Source organism: Balearica regulorum, chromosome 2 (genome assembly GCF_011004875.1).
Source record: "Balearica regulorum gibbericeps isolate bBalReg1 chromosome 2, bBalReg1.pri, whole genome shotgun sequence".
In the NCBI taxonomy this organism is placed as follows: domain Eukaryota; kingdom Metazoa; phylum Chordata; class Aves; order Gruiformes; family Gruidae; genus Balearica; species Balearica regulorum.
This window is the reverse complement of record NC_046185.1, coordinates 46,286,744-46,310,245: the sequence shown is the minus strand read 5'-3', so window position 1 is coordinate 46,310,245 and position 23,502 is coordinate 46,286,744. Positions and strand designations below refer to the sequence as shown.

The window sequence follows — 23,502 nt, the reverse complement described above, 5'->3', positions numbered from 1 at the left end:
TCCTAGGAAAGAAGAGTGAGCAAGCAAAACTATTCCGCTATAATTGGTATTTTCCTGGTAGAAGACTGGAAGGTAGACTGAACCTTCTCTTTCTGTAGTTCAGCACGGTCCATTCAAAACTGCCATGCAATACCTCTCAGGTATTGAAAAGGTCAATCCTCATATCTCTCTGCCTGAACAACTACTCTCATCCTTCCAGTCAAAATTTCAATGACAAGGTAGGCAAGGATGAAATGGGGAGGAAGTGAGGAGAAGGAGCTTAAGCCATTCCAGAAGAGTACTAATATTTTTCAGTTATCAACTGGGTGGGTGAAGGAGCATTCTCAGAAAGTAGCAGAGTAGTTCTAATGCCAGATTGCAATCTGTTGCAGATCCTGTCACGAAATGTTTTGGAAAAAATATGTTTAAAGAGATTTCTTCTTTAAAGAGATAAACAGTCAAATTTAATACAGAAGGGACAGAACTGTCTGATATTCATGCTACGATCTTCTTGGGGAGAAGCAGGAATGCAAAGATCACAGTCGTTGGCTTCTTATCCAGTCAGTTCTTTTGTCTAGCAACACGGTTTTGCAATTCCTAGCACAATTCTAGCTTGTTTGACACACATTATGTACCACCAGACATTCCTGGAAAATAAATCTCTCAAGTTGAGAGATTAGAATTAGAATGTCTCAAAGATAACAGGCTGCCAGCTAAATAACTGACAAAGATGGTCTATAAAAATGTAACATTTATATAGATATTGCATTGCAAGGCTTACAAACCTTTAGTTTTGCTGTCCACCTCATCTCCAGGCAAACCCAACTTTTTTTTCCCGAAATCCGGCCCCACTGGTTTAAAGGTTGCTTGTTTAATTTTTTCACTCCGTTTGTTAACCAACAGCATGGATGAAGACAAGGATTCAGAGGATGAAGAAAGTGTATACTCTGCCAACGTGTCAATGCTACTTCCAGTTAGCCAATTAAAAGAACTTCTACCACCTGTAAAAGAAGATTGTAAAAAAGCTGTAACATATCCAACATATAAATCAAGTGAAAACATCTATGAAGCAGATCCTCCCCCCAAAAATATAATTTCCAGTGTTTATGAGCAGAACAGATTTCAAGCTGTTAGGTAAGAAACAAACTTCTTTTACGTAAAATACATGTGAGACTAATTAAAATGTGACTGGATGTTTTTTCTCATAACCAAAAAAAAAAAAAAGCCCTTGAAAACAAAATATTAAATGCATTTACACTTTTATGTTAAAAATGTATATGCAATAGGAATGAAAAGAATGAAATCATTCCTATAGCAAACAAGAAAATTTCAGAAGACTCTGGTCTGGACTTACTGACATGCTGTGTAGGTGTGAATTCATATTGCCGTTGGGTAGCCCTCACTCGACCACTGACTGACCCAGATGCAGAAAGGGATCTTTCTTGTGATAAATTCCTGTGGATACTCTGAGAAGCTTGAGTCTCCACAAACATTGGTGTAAGCATGGTACTTCGGTAACGCCAGCTGGAATCAATTACAAAGTCCTAGGAACACAAAAAAAAATTTCATGAGAACAGTAAGAATGAGGGCTTATTGCCTTCCTTCCTTGAGACAGGATAGCAGACATTAAAGTACAGAATTTAAAACACCATCCTAGGTACAGAGGCAGAAGTTGACTATAAAGGAAACACCCAAACACACATAAGTTCCTCATAGCTCAGCAAAAAAGCTCACTAATTTGGACTGATTAGCTGAGGACTGATTTACAGCTCTTGTAGCAATATTCCTGTTTCTTCACAATTTTTCTGCAGCTTATGGTGCTTCTCTCCACCAACATCTTTTCTGGGTATTTCAGTACTGTACGTATTAGCTATACTTGGTATATATAATTATTTTAATTAAATCTTTCTTTTCTGAAAAGACAGCAAAATTATTGCCCCCACAAAATCACCAAACTTCTGATACTGTGCATAACCCATGGCTGTTGCAGCTGATAACTATGGAGTACAAAACACACTTTCAAAAATCCCCTTCACTATGTCATTCTTGTCCAAGTGGTAACTACATTAAGGAACGGAATTTGTCACATGGTTGCACACAGGATAACATATTACAATTCACCTGAAATTTGCATTCAGACAGTGGATGTTCAAATATTTTTCTGGAATAATCTGGGCTCTTGCTGGTCATTTCAAGCAGAAAATTTGTGATTAGACTTAAGTACTGTGTTTCAATCTTGGGGGAATATAAAGAATTTAACAGCGACAGCATGCGATCAAGAATGTTTGTAGGTAACCTTGTCTCATCACTCCAAAAATTCCTAACAATTAACCTGTAAAGGCAAGGAATAAAGTTATTCTTGGCTATTTGCAAACAGAAAACACAACACTATCAAAAGAATCAAGTTAAAAAAAAAAAATCACAATAAGATTATAAAGCCTTCAACTACCCCTTTCATACTATGGATCTTCCACTGAATGACACCAACTTACTCATTCATCTACCATCCTCTGTAACATTCGACTGATATTAAAAGTTTACTCTGAAAAAAATATTTCTACTGAGTTGTTTTCCTCTTGAGAAGTGCTAGGGGCGATAAGCACAGAGGTCTCCTATTCTACCTTTTGCTTCAGCAAAAAATTAAAAAAATCCAACATTCTCCAACATTTAATCTATTTTTGTTTATGTATAGGGAGGGCCTTCTTGTTGTTCAAAACCTCTAGAACATTAATGCAAAATTAGGTCTAACATACTGAAACAACTTCTCCATGGCTTAGAAGTTTGTTCAAAAGCTCTGTGCTTCGCTTAAATTTGGTGTAACACTATGGGACACAATTTTATAAATTAACTTATTGGAAGAGAAGGAAATAATACTATCTCACTGTTACTCTTTTATATTAAAATACTTTAAAAACTTCTAAGGATCAAGTCTTCTGTTATAAACAAAAAGCAATTTAGCGATTTGTTACTTCAGACAGTCATCACAACACTCTTACTCACTGCAGTTCAGCATTCTCATCAATTAGACCTTGAAGCAGCATTTCTTTTGCCAGTTTGAGTATTTCCTGAGAATCACCATCTGCTTGACTTTCTGGATCACTGACAGTAGAAGGAAAATGTCTCTTAATGACTTATCTCAAAAAATCCATAGTAAAATAAGAGGATGAGGATGGTGGGAGAAAAGGAGGAACATGCCCTTCTCATAAAAAAACCTCAATGTGGCATGACAACACTGCATTTTTTTCATAACATAAGGTCTTCATTGCCAAAAATGTTCTGTCTCTCCACCACTTAGAAAAGAAAAAAAATCAGAAAGCTAAGTAATACATGTTATGTATTTATTATAAAGGACAAACAGAAGTAATTCTGAGTTTGCAAGGTTAAAACTGAGAAAAAGGCAGAGAATTAGCTTTTCCCAATTAACACTGGAGTAAAAATTGCCTGTACATTTTCTTCACAATAATTATCCACTAAATAGTTAAGTTACCTTGGGGAAAAAGCATGTAACAGAACCCAACTAAGTTAGATGATTCAATAGCAACCCACTTGTCAAACTGAGTACATGCCTGTTCCCTACTCTAAGGAGTCAAACAGAAAGAACATCTTTATACGACCAAATTGAAGGGATTCCGATTGTGTCAAAGAGCCTTAATACACCTTTTACCTACAAGCACATTTTTTTTAGTGTACAATTCTTAATAGTTACAAATTCTGGCAACAAGAAAAAAGTGATAGCATCAGAGCTAAGACCTCTTACCCCATTATGCTGTGGTTATGCAGCATCCTAGTTCTGGGCTAAAGTTCAGGGCTAAGTCTTTGGCCACTAGTGGAAGTCATAAAATTGCCACCAAAGGCCAGAATTACTTAGGCAAACCACAGGCTCTATTCTTCTGAAAACTGGAAAAACCCCGCACTGAGGGACACGAAGTTGGAAGACAGTGTTACAAGCACTTTCACTCTGCCTGTGACAAAACACTGAAAGACATCATCTGCAGTGAATACATACCTGTAATTATCATAAATCCACATCAGAATATCATACATGCGCTGTCGACATATTACAGAAGGGTGAGAAATGAACCCTGTCACTCCAGGAAGAAGTTCTTTAAGTTCTAGTGGTTTTAGTTTAGATAGCATCTTGTACACTATATCCAAACAAACCCTTTGCCTTTCATCATCCCTAAAAAAAACAAAAGAGGAAAAAAGAGAATAGTTACATTGCTTTCTTCTTCACGGCTACACACAGAACCAGAAGATCAGTTTAGGTTTTGGCAGTAATACTTGGGTTTGCATAAAGGGCTGTAGGTAAATATTTTGAGTTCAACTTAAGAGTAATAATATAACTAAACTAATACATACTACAGAAATTCACATTCTGTGGTGTTTTACCTTAACGCTATTTAGGGTGGGTTTGTTTGTTTCTCACAGTGAGCTAACCATCTTAATACTTTATTCCATTAGCTCAAATTAGGAGAGCAGTGACCAAAAAATGAATGTGAATTAGAAACCCTTCTGAATGTAAAAATGTCATGGCCAGCACAGAAAATGTTATCAAGACATTTAGACTATTCATCCACATTTGTAACCACGTGACCACTCACCTGTGATTCATGATCTGGATAAAGTCTTTACTCTTTAAATGCAAGTGGAGATCAGGTATTTCTTCCACCCGGCACATTATTACTTCCAGACAGTAGGTTTTCATCACACCATGAAGTTTGGGTATCAAAAAGAATACCGCGTTCATAAACCTTGATATAACCAAAACCCACGAAGAAAAGCAAGTTATTTTCTATTATTCCTCTAGATCTACAATGAACATATCATGTAAATCATGACATACCTGTCAGCAAGAGGTGGAAAATTCTTAACAACTTTATTCAAGCATTGAATAAACTTATCCTGTTGGGTGTTCTGATGATGTTTTAATTGTCTTACGACACAATCATAAACTGGATCTTCAAGTACCTGAAAATGAGAAAGACAGTAAGACAAGCATAGCCATGAAACTCCTAAGCACCTTCATGACACATAGTTCTTCTGCTGTACCGTTTGATTCCAGTGCATTTTACTAGGTAAGATTCATCTGCCTCACCTTGACATTTATGGTGCTTCGTGGCTGCTGTACAGCTATGCCTGGCTGAAACACCTGGTTGCCTGCTCAAACAATACATTTATGTTCCTTTGACCGGTTTGGAACCAACACCTTAATTTTGAAATACAAGTTGCTTAGTATGCTTATATAAATAGGTAGCAGCTTCTCATTTGGTATGGCAGATTTCCAAGTAATGAATGCAAAAAAAAAAAAAAAAAAAAAGACATTTTCAGTTAAAAGGTGAAAAATAATCACCAATCTTCACTTAATGTCAAAGAAATAAGCCTCGTATAGGATAAAATATTTGCACCATCTTTGCTCATTTATTCAAAATACTGCTTTATAACGGAACTTGGAAGACTGGGAAAGAGAAGAATTCAGGAATTCAGTTTATGAAATATGCTCTACAAACTGGAAAAAGCAACCAGAATGCAATTAAGTGGGCAAAGAAGTAAGAATAGTAGGGCAAGAAATAAGAATTACCTACAAGGTCAGACTAATAATCAACCTAGCCAGTATCTTGGTATTTTTGTCTCCAATAGCAGCTGTAGGGGGATACGTAGGGGGAGCACATGAGTCTAGCTGCATTTTGTCCTCCTTTTCTCTCATACAACTCAATGTGCATCCATCATTAGATTAGGGATCTTAGAGTGTACATTGTTGTCTATAGTTTTTAGAACCTGTTCATGCCTAATTTCTCTCTGATTTCTGTGATCAGCAAGTACCATCTCCTAATTCTAGTACTGTAGGATTTGGTGAGTAACAGTTTTGCATTCACCTTATCCACTAGCTAGAAAATAACTGGATTCAAAATTAAATACAATACCTTTAAATTTTACATCAAAACTTGCAAGTTATTAAACATCCTCAGATACAGATATCCAAAGGTAGTCCCAAATTTCCCCCTCAGTTTTAAATGTACTGTGCCAGCGTTGCTGGCTGGCAAAAGCTGAACAAAGCCTCAGAAAGAGACCATTCTCTTTCCATCCAAAAGAGCAGGGCAAAAACTCTGCACTTAGTCTGCTCCCAAATTCTTTTCCTCTTGAGTCAATAGTCTAAACTTTTAACTCGATCTGTTGGACAAAGACTGCTGAGTTTTAAAGATATTCATTTTTGGAGCTGAATTGAATAGTCATATAAAAGATCTACATAGAATTAAGACAGGAATGATCAAACACACAATACAGTTCACTTACACTTTCTCTCTCAGCAATGTATCGAAGAGCAAGTCCCAACACTTCTGCTGCAGCTGCATAAACTTCTTTATACTTTAATAAGCCCATGTTGCTGGTCAAAGCCTGAAAATACCTAACACAAAAGGTAGATCTGGTGTAAGACGCTACTCCAGCATCCAATTTCAAACTGAAACAAAAAACTCACCTGAGCTGCCTAGGGGAACAGTGAGATTGCTTTTAGAAGAGTCGGATACACAGCACAACGTGGATTTTCCACCTGCAGTGTCTCAAATCCCTGCTTTAGCAATTCCTGACTGCTAATTCCCATGAAACTGCAACCCTGGGGCCCACTCTAAAGAAGCTTACATCCTTCTAGATGTTTTCCAAAATAAATGTGGTCTGCAGTTTGCAGCTAGAAAAGCATTACATCTGACAGACAATAGCAAAGGGTTGATGGGACAAACAATTCCAATAAATGAGCAATCCAGCTCCCATCCCTCATGCTGACAAGTTAGACTTGCTCTCTCTTTAAGCTTTTACCAAAATAATTCGCCACAAAGCTGCATTTCTCACCTGACACGATCTACTTCACACTTTGGGTCAAAGGGAGGTAAATTGTTAGCAAGAACAATCCCCAGCAGCTGAATTCCCACTGAGTTGTCCTTTGTATCAGGGTCTCCACTAGAAAACTTTTCAAATATTAAACTGTTGGATAAAAACATAAAAGTAATTATATACATGAAAGCCCAAAAATATACACACCATAAATCACTCTCTGTGTATATACAGATATATATACGCATACAACCCCACCAAAACCAACAGAAAGTATGTATACACACATATACACTCCTACCAAAAACAGCAGAAAGGATATATTCTGAAAGAAGTAAAGAAGTATTTAACTTCAATGAAGAAATCTTTGGGGGGAGGTGGGGAAGTCTGAAAAGATTACAAGCCCACACAAATTCTCTGCAACAAGTTCAGATCACAGAAGTCTTACTAAGAGCACACCAATATTCAGTGATAATACCCAAAATTTCAAATAAAACATAAGTCTTTGCAGAGATTACTCCTGCTTTTGTTGTCATTGTTTTAATCCTCTACATGTTTTCCCTGTGTCTCCTTGTTTTGCAAATTAAGTTACAACCTTTGGAGAGTTCAGTTCTGAAGTTCTACTGTCAGCTCTAGGGATAAAAACTTTACTATTGCAGCTGAATTTACCTTTTCATCTCATTTGATAGTGTTCACTTATATTCTTGAAATATTGATAAAAGAAAGCAACTGCCTAAATGTTTACCTGTAAGGTATGGAGAGACAGTTCTTCCAACACTCTATAACTGTCTTTATGATTTCCAGATTGTGTCTGAACACAGCTCTTTTTTGGTGAAAGGCATTCTTCATCAAGAATTCAAGCAATCTGTTAGCTAAAATCTCATCCTTAATATTCCCCTACAATGAACAGGAGCAAAAATAAACATAGTGACTCCAACATGGAAACAGATATTGTTTTATGAAAACAAGCAAATAAGCTATTTTTGAAGTTAGTATCTAAAAGAAACAGTGGACTGATGTAGAAAATTATTATAAGTGCATAATAACAAACTCACTTATTCCTTACTAAATAGTCGCAATAATAATAAAAATGAATTTGACATTTTCTTACTTTGGGAGTGGTTACACTTGTCCATGAAAGGATAGTAACTACTATTTCCACTACCATGTAATGAATCCCTTCACCTCCATTATTCCCAGAAACAACAAGCTGCAGCAATGGGCCAAGCCACTGCTTTGCATAAGGTCGAAAAACCTACAGAAAACGGGAGAATCAGTGATCAAGTACAAATTATCCAACTAATAAATAACCTGTTGTTCAATAATCATTACAGGTAAGACTGCTAATCAACCTCCTATCACTCTGCTTAACCTCTAACGCAACAACTACAAAATTTTTACAACAACTTTAAAATAAAAAGTAACCATAACTACATTCCTCACTTCTGCTTAGAAACGTTTAACCACACATTCACATAAAGGTAATTATTTCACTAGGGTCCACATAATGTGGCTCTCATGCAGAAAACCTGTTCCTAAAGGATTTGAAACAACATGCCATTCATCTACCCTTCTACTTCAGGCAGCTTTACTAAGAAAGTAGCATTAAGCGTGTATAAAGCTTCTTGAATTAATTTGGAAATTCAGCATTTTTGTATTTTGGATTTGGAATATTTCAGACAGAGACATTATACATCACCATGACTGTATGAAATAGGACCAGAATGTTTTACCCAAGAATGAGACTTAGAAAACGTTTCTTCTCAGGCAAAGACACATTATGCTACCTTAGTATCTCTCTGCAACATGAACATCATTTAGCTCAAAGGGTTTCCATGAGACTCATCCGTGACCATTAAAAAACCCATTATATTTGCTCCTACAAAGATGGCAAACATAATCAGCCATACCTCTTGCCTAGTATCAATGAATCAATTACTTACAGTTTACAAAGGACACATATTGTGGACACCCTCTACTTATAGAAGTAGAGTTTGGGAGAAAAAGTATTTACATTACATTCAAAATACTGGCAGTATCTGGAATTTTGGCCTATGAACACACTCCCTTTTATCACAGCAAATGACTCAATTTGAATCCCCCAAAAGTCCCAGCTGATGAAATATTTTACCCCACAAGAACTACCCAGTTGATATTATAATATAACCTGTTACGTTAATAGAAAAAAATATGACAAAAAATTACTCACATCCTCAGTATTAACAATAAGTTTTGCTATAAACAGGCGAATATTTAGTGGTACTGATGGGTTTCCTAATTTGCCATGCAGAAATTTCATCCAAAGAGGAAGATCTACTGGAACCGTCCCCTGAAATTTAAAAAAGGTGAGCAAAAATCAACTCACTTGGACCAAACAGGCTTACCAAGGCAAAAAGCCCCCAGCTTGAGCCACACAGTTCTCAATATATTTCAGCCAAGAAAAGCAGTAAATGAAGGAATTAAATCCTGACTCCCTTTTCTTGGTATAGTTAGTGAAAAAATGCCAACTTTTTGGTTAATACTGGCCTCCTCCACTTTGGGTGTGATCTGGTTCCTCTGCATATGTTTAATCAGAGTGGTCATAGAAACCATACATTCATGTTGGTTGAGTTCGTCCATTTCAAGTTCCATTTCATCATTTAAAACCATGTATTCTGTGGGCTCCTGAAAAAAAGTGTTACTATGATTAATACCTGTACTGTATTTTCTTTTAAATCATGATAATGGCATGAGTCATTCTGATCTTATCTGTGTTTACAGATTTGACTATACACTCACTGTATAACAGCAAATACATCAAATGTGTTGTTCAAACAGACACCTCCCAAATATATGTACCAGCTGTGCACATCTTTTACTTTCTGTACCAACAGACATCAGCTTCATGTTACTTTGACTTTACTACCTGCCAGGATAGGTGTGGCAACTGCTGGAAGCAGGAAGAGTTAGCTGAACCTCAGAGAAATTATTTCATTTCATAGCTGAAAGAATGTGTTAACATCATCCACAGGGGGAAAGCCCTATTTTTATGGATGTGTTGTTTCACACTGACTAGCAACCACAGCAGCTTTCTCTTGCTACACAGAGTAAATCACAAAAGAAAATCGTTTACAGTTAGAAATTACAACTTTACTACACAAAACAGATAGAAAGTACATTTCTGGTTACCTTCACTGCAGCTAAAACACCTCCTTGCTCCAAAACATGGAAACAGTTTATCTTTACCAATGTTAACAGTTATTTTGACAAGCTTTTTTTGTTTTATAGCAAAATCCTATCAGTATTACTGTTGATGAGACATCTCTTGACTGCAGAAGGAACACAACTTCAAGTTATATTCTGTTCTTCCAAGAGCAACAGTTAAATACAAGGTGCCACAACAGATATACAGAAATAATAGAGCGTTCAATTATTTATTCCATGCATTTGATACAACCAGGTTCGTCAAGTGCCTTCAAAGACCAAGAAAAGGGAAATGAGGAAACCACATGCCTAACAGCAAAACACAACCATCACAAAATCCTCCTGAGTGCACACAAAGTTACAAGCCATCTTTTTACAAGTCAGGCTGGACTTCACTCACATTACTCAACTTTATAAACCCAAAGTAGGGCATTGCTTTTCTCCAGCTGTAGGCAGTAGAGAGAGGGAAGAAGAAAAATGACCAACAGAACACTGCTCAAGTCCTCTCCCTCATCTTCTGGGGGAACCCATTCTCAGTCATGTAGAACAAATATAGGAGACTAGAAATTTCACAACCCCTATAAATGTATACAATTGCTAGAAAGCATAAAACTTTTCTTCCTCACAGCACGTCAGTCAGTAAATTACCTTTCTTCTGAAACGAGTGCTGCTAGCTGTAACATCTTGGGAGCTATAAGAAAAACCTTGGACTCCAGTAGAAAAATCAAACTGACTCATTTCCTCACTCAAACTGCTATCCATCATGTATGATGCAGAAGCTAAATACTTGGGTTCACCTAAATAGGAAAAAGAATAGACCATTAATCAAGGTAATTACAAGAAATAAGACTTTATTGGCCACTAACCTTGAGTGTGGGTGGGAATTGGTCATTAGATGAAGTACATTGAATGCTTTTATTTGTTCCTGCTACTGCAGAAGTCAATTAGCAAGACATCAATGAACACTGTATAAAAGGTAAGAAGGCATTTTTTTCAGTCATAAATGACTTTCATACCCTGATCGCTATTCCCTGCATCCCTGGCCTCCTTTCTAATAGCAATGTACCGCTTCTTCCTTTCCAGAGGCACCTAAACAGCAAGAAATAAAGTTTGAAAGTTATTTTTAATTTATAGTTTATTTACAATTATTTATTTACAGAGCTGCCAAAAATTATCAAAACCATTTAACATGAATGGAAATCCCATTTTGTAAATGATTATAATTAATGCTACAGAACAACAGCTAAATTACTCTTACAGCCATTCATTACCAGAGTAAGTGTGCTAAAACGTATATGAAAGTTATGTGCACTGCAGGTGTGTTCTAAATTTCAAATATGGATTTCTCTCAGAAAAATGTATTTTAAAGTATTAGAGGAGTACTCCATTTTTTATGCACTACAGAATCCTCTTTCTGTGTATGTGAGCACTGACTTGGTCTACAGTGACTACACTGTGTTAAAGCCATACACATTTTTCACTTAGCAACACTAAAGCCCAGAAATTCCACTCACCTCAATTTCTACAGGAAATGTATACTGACGCTTCAGGTCTATCAAATTTTCAAAAATCAGCAAGTTCTGCAAACCGAAGCATGTTTGGAAATACAAATTTATAATGCTGCACACAACAACAATTGCTCTGAACATATTTTATTTATCATGGAATAATTTCATTTGAAGGGACCTTAAAGATTCTCTAGTTCCAACCCCCCTGCCATGGGCAGGGACACCCTCCACTAGACCAGGTTGCCCAAAGCCCCATCCAACCTGGCCTTGAACACTTCCAGGGATGGGGCATTCACAACTTCTCTGCGTAACCTGTTCCAGTGCCTCACCACCCTCACAGTGATGAATTTTTTCCTTATATCTAATTTAGATCTACCCTCTTTCAGTTTAAAGCCATTACCCCCTGTCCTATCACCACATGCCCTTGTAAAAAGTCCCTCTCCTACAAGCCACAAGCTTTCTTGTTTTTTTAACAAGAAAAAGGAGCCTACAACAGATCAACATTTAAGATTTCTTCTTAGAAAACAATAGATCAATGTACAATACAGAAAATACGGCATGTTTTCTCTTCTAGACCAATACTTTTAAGAAAACTTTGCTATTCAACTACTAAAGTATTCACAGCACAGACAATGTGCACTGTAAAGATAGCATCTCTTATTCAAGCATATTCCAAGCACTGGAGAACTTTAACAATAGGTTTTATTCTTATATTTTAGAAAATTGCTTGAGTGTGGAGCACAAAACAGGGTAAATGTATCACTACTTTACCCATTCCCAAACAGACGGTAAAACCTTCATCAGCAATTCAAATTGCAGGAAGGACGCAAGAAAGTCAGCTATAACTCCTTCTACTGCCTCACTGGGTAGGTTGTTAATATACCTGCATATCATTCGGGTTCAATTCTTTGATTTACTGCAATTAGGTAAAATCACTTCGTGTCTCATGCTCGGGAAGCCTTCTAACAGCAACAACAGCTTCTCACCTTTTCTGATTTTTCTGTAAAAAGAAAGCCTTGATAAAATTTACTTTCAGTGAAGACACAACTGATAACAGCAATAGCACAATTATATGCTGCACAGTGATACTGTCTCCTCTTCTCCAACAGCTGACTCTCTCCTGCCATGTTTTCTGTAAATGCATCATAGCACGACCTTAAAATACAAAAAGCCAAGAAAACACCATCAGAAGTCTTTCTTTAAGAAGCACAGGAAAGGCCCCAATCAGAGACCAGTGAATCATCAGAATTTCAAGAGATCTTTATTATTATAGCAGTATAAGCATTAAATCAGATTCATTCAAGTTCTCTGCAGGTACATTGTGCTAAAATGGAACCATTCAGCAATGACAAAGCCAACTTCCCCAACTATTTACACAGCAGTCCTTAATGTCAACAATATGATGATATGCCATTTTCAGATAAGATGGCGATATGTTTCAAAGCATGCATAAATCTCTCTCATGGTCCTTTCCCAAGAAATTCTGAATGGACAGGCATGCTAAGCTATCTTACAGATTAGACAGAGAAAACCAGTTTAGATGCAATTTTTATAAGTCTGTTGCCCATAGCCATTTATAGATCTTCTGCAACTCATAGTCAAGAAATTCTTTAAAGTCATCATAGAACATAGTATTGTAAAATAAAATTAAAACAAAACAAAAAGTGAACAGCAATTCAGGCGTATTTTTTTCAGAATATCAAACAAACTAAGTAACATGAATTAGCATATATATTCAGTCTTTATCTTTTGTGGCCCTCTGCAATAGTGATTAAACCAAATTATACTTACTGAGTGTGCTGCTGTATTATGAAATGTAAATGCAAATCCATCCCATCTTCCCATTAATCATATAAATACCTATCTATCTTACAACACAGAACCATATTCTACATAAAAGCATAAGTATACTGAAATTATGAAAACCCAAATTAAAGGCCAAGAACCACACTGAAAAGCAAATATAAAAGCACAAGCTTAACAAATAGGAAAAAAAATGGCAAAAACAGGAGGCAAAAGTTATCCTGACATAGGATTGTAGTCTACGCTAGAGATCATTCTATCAATGCAAATTCAATATTGTGTATTCTATTTAAAAATCAAGAGCTACATCACAGATTACATTTACCCTTGAACAAATCAATCATCTGCTTTATACGGCATACTTAAAAAGTGTATCTGCCCAATCCGTAATTAAAAATTAAAAGGAAATAAAAGAAATAATAAGTCTTACTTTATTAGCGTCTTGGTAAGTTCATTTCCTTCTACACTCATGGAGCCACGGTAAGCTTGGTTAATTTTAGAGTCCTTGGAGTAAACATCCTCTTTTGAAAGACGCACATACATCACTTCTAGCAGCTTGTAATACCCCATTTTTTTGGTAACTTGTGTATCAAAAGTGTATTCATTGGACTGGAAACAAACAAGCAAAACCTCAGAAAGAGATTTCCTGGATCCTGCCCTTCGTAACTAGCTCCACAGTTACTCTACTTTCTACTAAACAGCCTTCAGCTTACTTTTGCCTTCTAGAAGAAAAGAGCTGCTGATAATAAAAGACTTGGGAAGATCCCAAGTTCCTGTGTAATACAGTTATTAAGACCATGTTGACGCGCTCTTTATCAGGTGAGCTGTCTTAACTACTATTGGACAAAATCATTATAGTGATATTGGAGTAAAATAAGCAGAATACCAAATAACGGCTCAGACTCTTGACATTTGTAAGAAAAACATACATACTTGTCACCATATGGGGTATCATTCACAAGATTCTTTATGCACCTCACTTTGGTGCCAACATTGACAAACAACAGAAACATGGTGGAGATGACTCTACATAAGTCTTGGGTTTAGCATTTTGTTTTTAATAACTATTACTAAATTTGGATCGTTTCAGCATCTTGTTTGTCCTGCTGCCTTGGAACAGCTGCATCTGCAAAACCATGGGAGTGAAGAACTACAGCAGGAGGAGAGACCTCCACCGACAACAAAATCATTGCATGTAACTATATTCTAAATTGGAGGATTGGCTGTAAACAGAGAAAGGAAGATTTGTGCTCCCAATTCATTGCTGAAGGATTTTTGCAATGATTAGAAGGTGTGTTTCTTTCTCTAGAAGTAAGGCACCTAATTTAAGAGCTTTCATTACAGAGGTTGACTACCTGTCTCCTACAATGTAGTAACAGGCTACAGTTTTATACAACTTCTATATTTCAAAGTTAGAATTGGTTTTTGCTTTTGACAGAACTTCAGGCCCCTTCTAGATATATATTGATAACATTCCAACTTCGATTTTTACACACAGTAGATATGCAAACATACATTAACTTCAAAGGAACAGTGTTTTGGGGAATAAATAAAAGTTTCTTGGTAATAATTAGACTACGTAATTGGCATAAACTTCTGCTCCAAGATACAGAAAACTACAAAGCAAATGGTTTCAATTAGTGTTTCACTCAAAGTTAAGCAAAATGTACATACCAACACCAACATTTTATTAGACATTCCCCATCCTAAAAAAAGTAATTCATACCTTTGTAAACCTGGAGTTAAGGGTATCCATAGCCTGTACTATAATCTTGCCAAAGAATTCTCTCAGTGCATCCAAGCTGCAGTGCCACAAGAGGGTCAGGAGGGAGCGATCCATAAATGCTTGACGAGTTGCATTTGAAAGGAGGACTTCACTCTGGAACATTTTGTGAACAGTGTCCAACAGTATCACTTGTTTGTCAGTGGTGCTCCTAAACAAGATGGAAATCTCAAGATGAAAACTTTGCCCAGACTCCATTTATGTCTCAAACTCCTGTGAGATTTAAAATTTTTATTGTCTGCATTCATACCCTCTTGGGTTATCATCCTGCAAGACATTCAAGATCAGGTTGAATTGCCACTTATTGTGGAGCTCTCCAAAGAAAGTCTCAGCTTCTTACTTGGCAATACATGGTAAACTAGTCTGTATATCTTTGTTAGATTAATCCAAAAGCAATCATTAACTTTCTTAGTTCCTTTTCGCTGAACAACCTAAAAAAAAAATTTATCTGGTACATGTGAAAAATGGAGGCAAACAAGAAGGAAAAAAAGGAGGAGACATCACTGTTATCAGGTCCTTCCGTGGCCTACCAAGTGTTTGACTGCCAGATGAACTGTTGTTCTGAATAATTTTATAAAAGCCAAATTTTTTAAAAATAGGATTTGGACATAAGGTGAATTACTTTGTCCAGGAAACTACATGCTCCAAAATAGTCACTACTTAATAGCCCATCATGAATTGGAATGTTTGGTTTGGAAGAGACCAAAGATGACTTCTGTGCAACCAGAGCATGACTGTGTTCACAATTTACCACCCTGGAAACATTCAATTAAATAAATGTGCTGTTGGATTTTCAAAGGGGTTGAACAAAGTAATTCACTATCAGTTTAAGAGCTATCTACTTAAGTGATCGTGTGGTTATACAGGAATAGCAAATATAGGTATCACAAACAATTACTATCTTCAACTGAATTCTGCCAGAACAAGCTAATTTACAGCAGGATTTACAAATTTGCTCAGGCATTGGAACTGTCATCTGGAAGTTGGTGCCACTTGTTCACACTTCAGAAATACTTTGGGAATGTGAAGACAAAAGCAGAATCTGAATTAAAAATATTATATAAAACTTTATGGTGTAAATCATCACTATTACAAGGACAACATAATAGAGAAGCACATTTGCTTCACCAAAATTCAATGAAAACAAGAGCAAAATCCAACAGACTAAACTCACCTTCTCGAAATTCTTTTGAAGCTGGCTTGAAATAAGTCCTCCATGAAATGTCTGTGGTCCCTACAGAGAACTTCGGTCATCAACTGCAACAACATCGGACTCTGAGACAATTCTAATGCATCTAAAAACTGAAAAGAAGTAATGCATAACATAAGGAGCCACACTGGATCAAATAAATTCAATCTAATTATGTAATTATTTTTCAGTACTGATCAGAAGCAGATGCACAGAAGGATATATTTATTTAATGTGTATCTGTACATTAAACTTCTGGATAAAGACATAACTCAGAAACAGAAAAGCTGATTTCCTTATGTGAACTGAGAGTGTCTCTTTAATTCCAGATCCCGTGAAACATTGTTTCTGGACACAGTTCACTTAGGCTTCCAATTACATATTTGTTAAAAATACTGACCTTCTTAGTGCAGTCTACATAATTATTGTGCTTCAAAGTTCCTTTGGGAAACTCATCAGACCTCATGGGAAAATTGAAAGCTACCAGTTCATCAAGAGCATTCTTAAGGTCATTAAGTTTTTCTCCAGTCAAATTAGTGAAGAAGGGGAGAATTATCACTGCTTGGCCCTGAAGGAAAAAACACAATGCAATTTCATCCTAAAAAGCTGAACAGGACCACAAAATAGCCACAGTGGCTGTGCTTACTGCTTCAACGGCTCAGCATACTGATAAAGATACGTTACGTAGCTGCTCATCTTGCAGGTGCTAGTTCAGAAAACAACTTTGGTCACTGCTGAGTGAGAGTTAAAAGCTAATTAATATCTCATGGCTGACATGGCTATGAATAAGACTTCACTGGCCTTTTAAGCAAGCATCCATTGTCACACGTGTCATTGATTTAATGCACCACCTCATAGCTAAAGGAAGATCCCAAACTTTATCTACTTTGAATGCACAGGAAAGTACAAAACTCTATCTAGCTAAAGGTAGGCTGGCAGAGCAGCAACTATGCAGAGATGTTTCCTAAGTACAACGTTTTTAATCTTCTAGTCCAAACCTTATGCTCCAGAATCTTTTATAACTTCCACTTTCAGAATGCAATACTTTATCTCCCCCTCTTGACCAAGCCACATACAGCAGTTAATACATTAGTACCAGTCTCATACTTGCAGACATGGACATTAAAATCATGGCAGATGTTTGTATTTTAACCTGCAGGAAATGCCACTCCTTGCTAAAAGCCTGATTAGCTGTCATTTCTTAAATTAACACTTTAGAGTTCTAAACAATTTGCAACTGACAGCAAATTTTTTCCTTGTCTTTCATCTGGACAAGGAAAAAAAAAGGAGCACTGAGCACCTACCTAAAAACAAAACATGACACCTGTGATATTGCCTTCTATCTGAAGAACAAAAAGAATGATTTACACTTTTTAGGATGTTGAACAGGAGGATAAAAACCAGAAGTGGTGTCCATGTTACTGTGCAAACTAAGGCAAAATTTAAGCCCAGTAACAGGGAATTTCATGAAGGACTAACATTCTAATCTGGGGAGGGCAGGGATGCCACTGAAGTGAGCAATTTACCTTAAGATTTAAGCCTAAATTCTGATCAATGAGTAGACTGGTATAGGTATTAAAAACAGCTGTAAAGGCTTCATGATTGGTATTGAAAGAAACTGAAGAGTCTATCTGGAATGACAGAAGAAATAAAAAAAAAATTAGGATTTTTTTTTTTAAATTAGTCAAAGATATCATTGTATTAACGAACAATAAAAACCCCATGAGCTATAGAATTGTTTATTTCCAAAAATACACTGAATTAACAGAAAGCACATACGGAGTGATTCTGGTTTTAAAAGGACTATCAAAAAGAATTCTAAAAGCTCCTACACAGTACAAACAAAATCATAATGTTGGATATTTTCCAGTTCAAAAAAATATTAAGCTCCCTCTCAAAGCCAGATTTCCTACTGGTCACTTCACTGCCAGCTAATACAGCAATACAGCTCACATTCCGTGTCCTAACACATACCTTTAAAAGAATTCAAGTTTTAAGTAATTAATTATAAAAAAGAAAAAAAATCTCAGTAAGTGATCTTTATGTATATTTGCGTACAGCTACTTTTACAAGTTCCTAAAAATACCCAGTAGGATAAGCAGATACATCATGTTTTCAAAATAGAGAAAAAAAGAAGAAAAAAAAAAAAAAAAAAGACTGAAACCCCAGAGTAACAGAAATTAAAAGTCTTTGAAATAAAGATCTTTCTGCAGTCTGTTGATACGGGTAGAACTCCTCTATTGTGACTTTCTGGAGTCCAGCATGATCAAGAATGTTAGGAGAGGCTGCTGAGTTTCAAAATTTAAGATCTGCACTTGTAGCTATTCTCCAGACAGAAAAGAGGCAGCTAAACCAGGACAGTAGTCAAAAAAAAAAAAAAGGGGGGGGGGAGGAGCAGAGAGGCAGGCAGGGAGCAGAAGAGCAAAATCTGATAATTTCTGCCTAAGTATTTTTGTACTTTGCAAATAAAAATAATCAGATTCTGATATTCTCCAACTTTTGTCTTTTCTTTCCAAACATAAAACATCAGAATCGAATAGGATTTCTTTAAAACAAGATACAGTTCCTACAGAATTAGAAAAGTTACGTGGATTTTATAAAGCAACACATACCTGCAGAACTTTTGCCAGCAAGGTCAAGACTGCCATTTTGCTTTCAGGAGCTGAACCTTTGGCCCACCAGCTGTCCAGTTTCTCCCAGTTTCTTAGTACAGCTGTGACCAGTTTCACTCCTTGCTGCTTGTGTACAGTACGCTCCCTAAAACTCTGATCTAACATGCCGTTCAAAATGCTGCCAACCTGGAAGGGAAAGCAACAGGTAGATTCTTGTATCCCAAATGAAAGGATGACAGGATCACTTCACTGAATTCAGATAGCAATGCTAGATTTAAATCTCAGAAGGATATAGGAGGAGTCTCTCTGCAGGAAATTAAAAGCACACACTTTTCAAAAAAGAGATTTCTACCCAATTTACTCCTGTTTCATTCAGAGTACAATTCCTTCCCATACCTTTTGTGTGAATATGGAGAAATACATGATAATCCTGAATAACTCTAAAGATCAATACTTGAAAATTTCAGTTAGTGTGAAGCTGAGAAATAGGAGAAATAACACATATGCTAACGTATTTGCATACATTTTGAAAAGAAAAATAAACCATGGCATACCAGATAGGAACTAAGTATATGCCAATCTCTTTTCTTCAAAAACCAATGGTCGCTGACTTCCAAACCTGAATTCTGCATTCTCCTCTTGAATAGTTGGCAACCACTTAATAAACTGGATTAACGTTATCTATCTTGTGATTTCACCCGATTTGGATGGGTACAGTAAAATAAACCTTATTTTTTCTTCCTGTACGTCACAAATGCATAAAACTAAAGAACAGATATCTTATAAAACATATATTATGGATTACATTTTAAGTCAGGCAAAAAACAACAGCAGACAACAGAAAAGTGTTTGTTTGACCCAATTACGCTATTTACCTTAATTACGTTAATGAAGTAAAGACTTTTAACACTATTGCCACACGTAGACAGTGTAAATTAGTGGCTTCATAGTGTTCCCTGTGCAGAGCATGTCACAATAGATTTACTTCTAAAAGTGTCTCTGATAAATGATAAGCTACTAATTTACACTGTCTAGCCACAAAGAACCAGCCTTTTAAAACACGTATACATCTCTCTACAATCCAATTAAACAATTTCTGGTATCACAAAAAATTACACTCCCAGTGTTTTAAAATGTTACTTGGAAGTAACACCTTTAAGCATAACATCTTGGATTAAAAAAAGATCCAATTATTTCTGACAGGATGATCTATTTTCCTAAGCATCTTTTCAAGCAAAAGGTAAAGTGGCCTTTTGATCTTTCTTTTTGATCCTTCTGTTTGTCAGAAGCAATAAAAGAAGGCTTCTTAATTCTAACACGCTTCCTTCGTGGACCTGAAGGTGAGATCTATGTTACTAAGTAGTGTGGACCAAAAGGAGAAAATCTGTTGAGCAAAACAAGTGGTGCTGAGACTGAGTACATGGCATCTACCCTGTATTTATTTCAGATCACAGGGGAGTTGTGTATGTGTTCGTCTCTCCTTTTAATATTTCGATTTAGCTCCACTCTAGTCCTGTGGACTAAAAGCCCATTAGTGGTTGGAGTTAATCTTCCAGTTCAGTCTTATCCAAAACAAATCCAGACCACGTGTTCTGGGACCACTCACTCTACAATGAAAATCAAGGCACAATAAATGGGAACAATCAGACTTGCTTTGAAAGGATATTCTTGATTTGAAGTACTATGCAAAAAAAAAAATCCTGACATTCATAGATTTCAGGATAGGTAACAGGTAAACACTTTCCAGTCAGTTTGACATGAGATGACAGACACCCTAAGTTATGTCAGGTTGCCAGACATCACGAAGGCAGCGCCCGTAGGCACCAGTAGGCCATGACAACAAAAAAAACCCAAACAAAAAAACAATGAACTATCAGTGTACTGAAGTGCAACCAAATGCACTTTTTCCCCACTACACACTCAGTTACATCCACCTATAACAAAAAAAGTGTTACTTCTAACGTTCCCATTTGACTTCGTCCTTTTAAAGAAGTCATATAATACCATTTGGGGATTGCTGACAGATGATTCCATAAGCTGGACTATGATCACATCCAGGTTTTTCAGCAGCTGTTGATTGATGGTTTCTGAGAACAGGCTGTAGAAATACTGTCCATGACAGAAGTTGATCAGGTTCTTCTGTGATGCTCCTGATATTGGCACAGATAACACCACTGTGTTCAACAGCAGACTTACTAGCTCCTCACACTGTGAAAATTAAGGTAGACAGTCATCTCAAGCACATGAAGTTTCACTCATTTCTTACAGCAGCATATGAGTTTTTTTAAAGCTTCCATCCCAACCTCTTTTATGTTACCAGAAAGCACAAAAATAAAGCACAAACAGAATACTGAAATGTTTGTTATCTACAACTGTCGCTCAATTAAGCCAAAGAATCCTTACAGTTCCTCTGTAGGATTATGAATAAAACATCAGCCTCATCTATGCAAAATATGGGTAGACTATTGATGATGAGTATTAAATGATGATTCATTATTAAAACTGCAGAACTGTATCCTACCTGGTCATCAATAGCAAATGCTAGCTGCAGGAGTCTATCAGCTAATTGCTTACTGCTGATGTCCAACGATGGAAGAGATATCCTTTCACCCCCAGGTGCAATACCTTTATAAACAACTGAAAGGAGTTTAGAGCCAACTGAGAAATGAGGCCTTTCATCCTACAGGAATAAACAAACAAGTGACAATTAATATAAGCTGAAAAAATAAAACAAAGTCCTTCCAATCCATCTGTATAGCTGATGAAAACACTCAAACTCTAGTTCATTTTCTTATAAAGCAATGCAAATACCATGACAAGATACCTTTCTAACTGAGGAACAAGAATTTTAACCAGACAACCCTGTTGTGTGCAAAGTTCAGAACAAACTAATAGTCATTTGAAAAATCTTCAGAAGATTCTGATCCTCCTCCTTATTTTTTTTGGATAACAACACTACTACAGAAATAAACATAACAGCTTAGTCAGAATGGGTGGGCCATGAAAGGTAAACCATGCAGCTCCTTGAATATCACCATCCTACAATCACAGCTCTAGCTTTTGTTCAGGTGTAGAGGATCTATTGCAAACACCCCATAGAAATTAAATAATTTGTTACTTGCCAAGTATGCCCTTGCTCACCAGTAGACAAATTCTCTCAGTCCTTGTGGCTGTTGCATAGCCTGTTTTCCTTCAATTGCCCAAAGTAAAATAGATTGACTACAATCAGAAGCTTAGTAGAAAGCATTCTTTTGTGTAATATATCCTAGATGCCCACCCCCAACTGCTCTCCATCCTGTTTTCCTGCAACTCAGACCCACTATATTGCTTCTGACCAGCCAGAATGTAATCCTTTTCTAATTTCCCTCATCACTTTGATTATTCTGTTTAAAAACTATTGAAAAATGCCTCTTTTATAGGATAGTAAATCCTGATTTTTTTGAGCTTTCAGTCTTGAGAAGCTCACTAAAAGGAAGTTTTAGGTAGATTCTGGTTGCCTCCAGGCCCTGGAAATTGGAGACAGACGTAATTATGAAGATCATTCAAACCTCAGTATTGCGCTACTCAGATTTGTAGAATAAACATAAAAAAATTATTTCTGATCCTATTCACACCAGCTTTTCACTGTTGGTCTTATTTTACACAACTTCATCTGACCTGTTCTGTTTTCATACTGGCCTTTAACAGATCAAAAGCTCTGTATAAAAAATATTCACTATTATTTTCTAGATAAAGTTACCTGATTGTGAAGAACAGAATGAAGCAGGCCAGATTTCTGGAGTTGCTTGCAGGCAGAAAGGACAGCACTAAGCCTAACTTGATCAAAACGTGCATCTGAATTAAACAGATCAACAGAACAAAGGTCCTCGAGGCTAATGAGAAAAGAAAAGCAATAGCATTACATTGGTGGGAAGCTCCACGTGCAACTGTATACAATGTTATTTACTTTCCATTCCTCATAGTAGTGGCTTTTGTTCTGGATTCATGCTTACCAGAAAGCCTCTACTTACTTCTGTGGCGTGATTCTCTTTTTTATGCACAGTGTCAAAGATTCTTTATAGGGAGATTTCATCAAAGCTTTCATGAGTCTTACTGAGATATCTGGGAGATTTTTCATGACTTGCACGTCAGCAGTGTTAAAGCCTACGTGTGATGGATCACACACTGTCATCACCAGAAGCTCTATAAAGCTTGCATTAAGCAATTCCTTCTCAAGTAGCTAGAAAGAATAAAACATTAAATAAAAGCTTTATTTAAAAATCCACTTAGATTTCCCTATTTTATTCTTCATAACTTATCATTAGTCCTTGTATCTAAAAAGAAACAAAACATGGAACAGTAACTATTCTCACTAAGTGACATTCTCTTTCTCTATGAAATGTCTGGCTGTCAATCAATTGTGCTAATATACAGAAATTAAGTCTATAAAAATATATAAGATAGATGCTATCTCATCAAACCACACATAAGATCTTTTATGTCCACATGGGCCTGTGTCAGTCTTGATTATACACCTGTAATCACCTTGAAATCCAGATGTACACCTCTGTGCACACTATTAGAAATTAACTTGAAACAAGAGACAGTGACAGTCTCAGAACTAAACCTGGTGGTGTAAAT

At 36.4% G+C, this 23,502-nt stretch overlaps 1 protein-coding gene across 1 annotated transcript in view; it reads right to left on the bottom strand.

Moving 5' to 3' along the window:
- PRKDC (protein kinase, DNA-activated, catalytic subunit) overlaps positions 1-23,502 on the bottom strand; it is a 91,664-nt gene that overhangs the window by 38,376 nt on the left and 29,786 nt on the right. The window contains exons 33-59 of the mRNA XM_075744148.1: positions 22,893-23,101; positions 22,622-22,754; positions 21,404-21,562; positions 20,887-21,090; positions 18,883-19,068; positions 17,797-17,901; positions 16,671-16,838; positions 16,256-16,383; positions 15,025-15,232; positions 13,729-13,907; positions 12,482-12,650; positions 11,502-11,567; positions 11,004-11,076; positions 10,636-10,784; positions 9,331-9,468; positions 9,014-9,133; positions 7,916-8,059; positions 7,550-7,701; positions 6,823-6,954; positions 6,271-6,382; positions 4,823-4,947; positions 4,581-4,730; positions 3,986-4,159; positions 2,980-3,078; positions 2,101-2,311; positions 1,334-1,523; positions 765-980 (exon numbers count right to left, since the gene is read on the bottom strand). Of these exons, the coding sequence (XP_075600263.1) occupies positions 765-980; positions 1,334-1,523; positions 2,101-2,311; positions 2,980-3,078; positions 3,986-4,159; positions 4,581-4,730; positions 4,823-4,947; positions 6,271-6,382; positions 6,823-6,954; positions 7,550-7,701; positions 7,916-8,059; positions 9,014-9,133; positions 9,331-9,468; positions 10,636-10,784; positions 11,004-11,076; positions 11,502-11,567; positions 12,482-12,650; positions 13,729-13,907; positions 15,025-15,232; positions 16,256-16,383; positions 16,671-16,838; positions 17,797-17,901; positions 18,883-19,068; positions 20,887-21,090; positions 21,404-21,562; positions 22,622-22,754; positions 22,893-23,101 (4,099 nt within the window). The remainder of the gene's footprint in view (positions 1-764; positions 981-1,333; positions 1,524-2,100; positions 2,312-2,979; positions 3,079-3,985; positions 4,160-4,580; positions 4,731-4,822; positions 4,948-6,270; positions 6,383-6,822; positions 6,955-7,549; positions 7,702-7,915; positions 8,060-9,013; positions 9,134-9,330; positions 9,469-10,635; positions 10,785-11,003; positions 11,077-11,501; positions 11,568-12,481; positions 12,651-13,728; positions 13,908-15,024; positions 15,233-16,255; positions 16,384-16,670; positions 16,839-17,796; positions 17,902-18,882; positions 19,069-20,886; positions 21,091-21,403; positions 21,563-22,621; positions 22,755-22,892; positions 23,102-23,502) is intronic.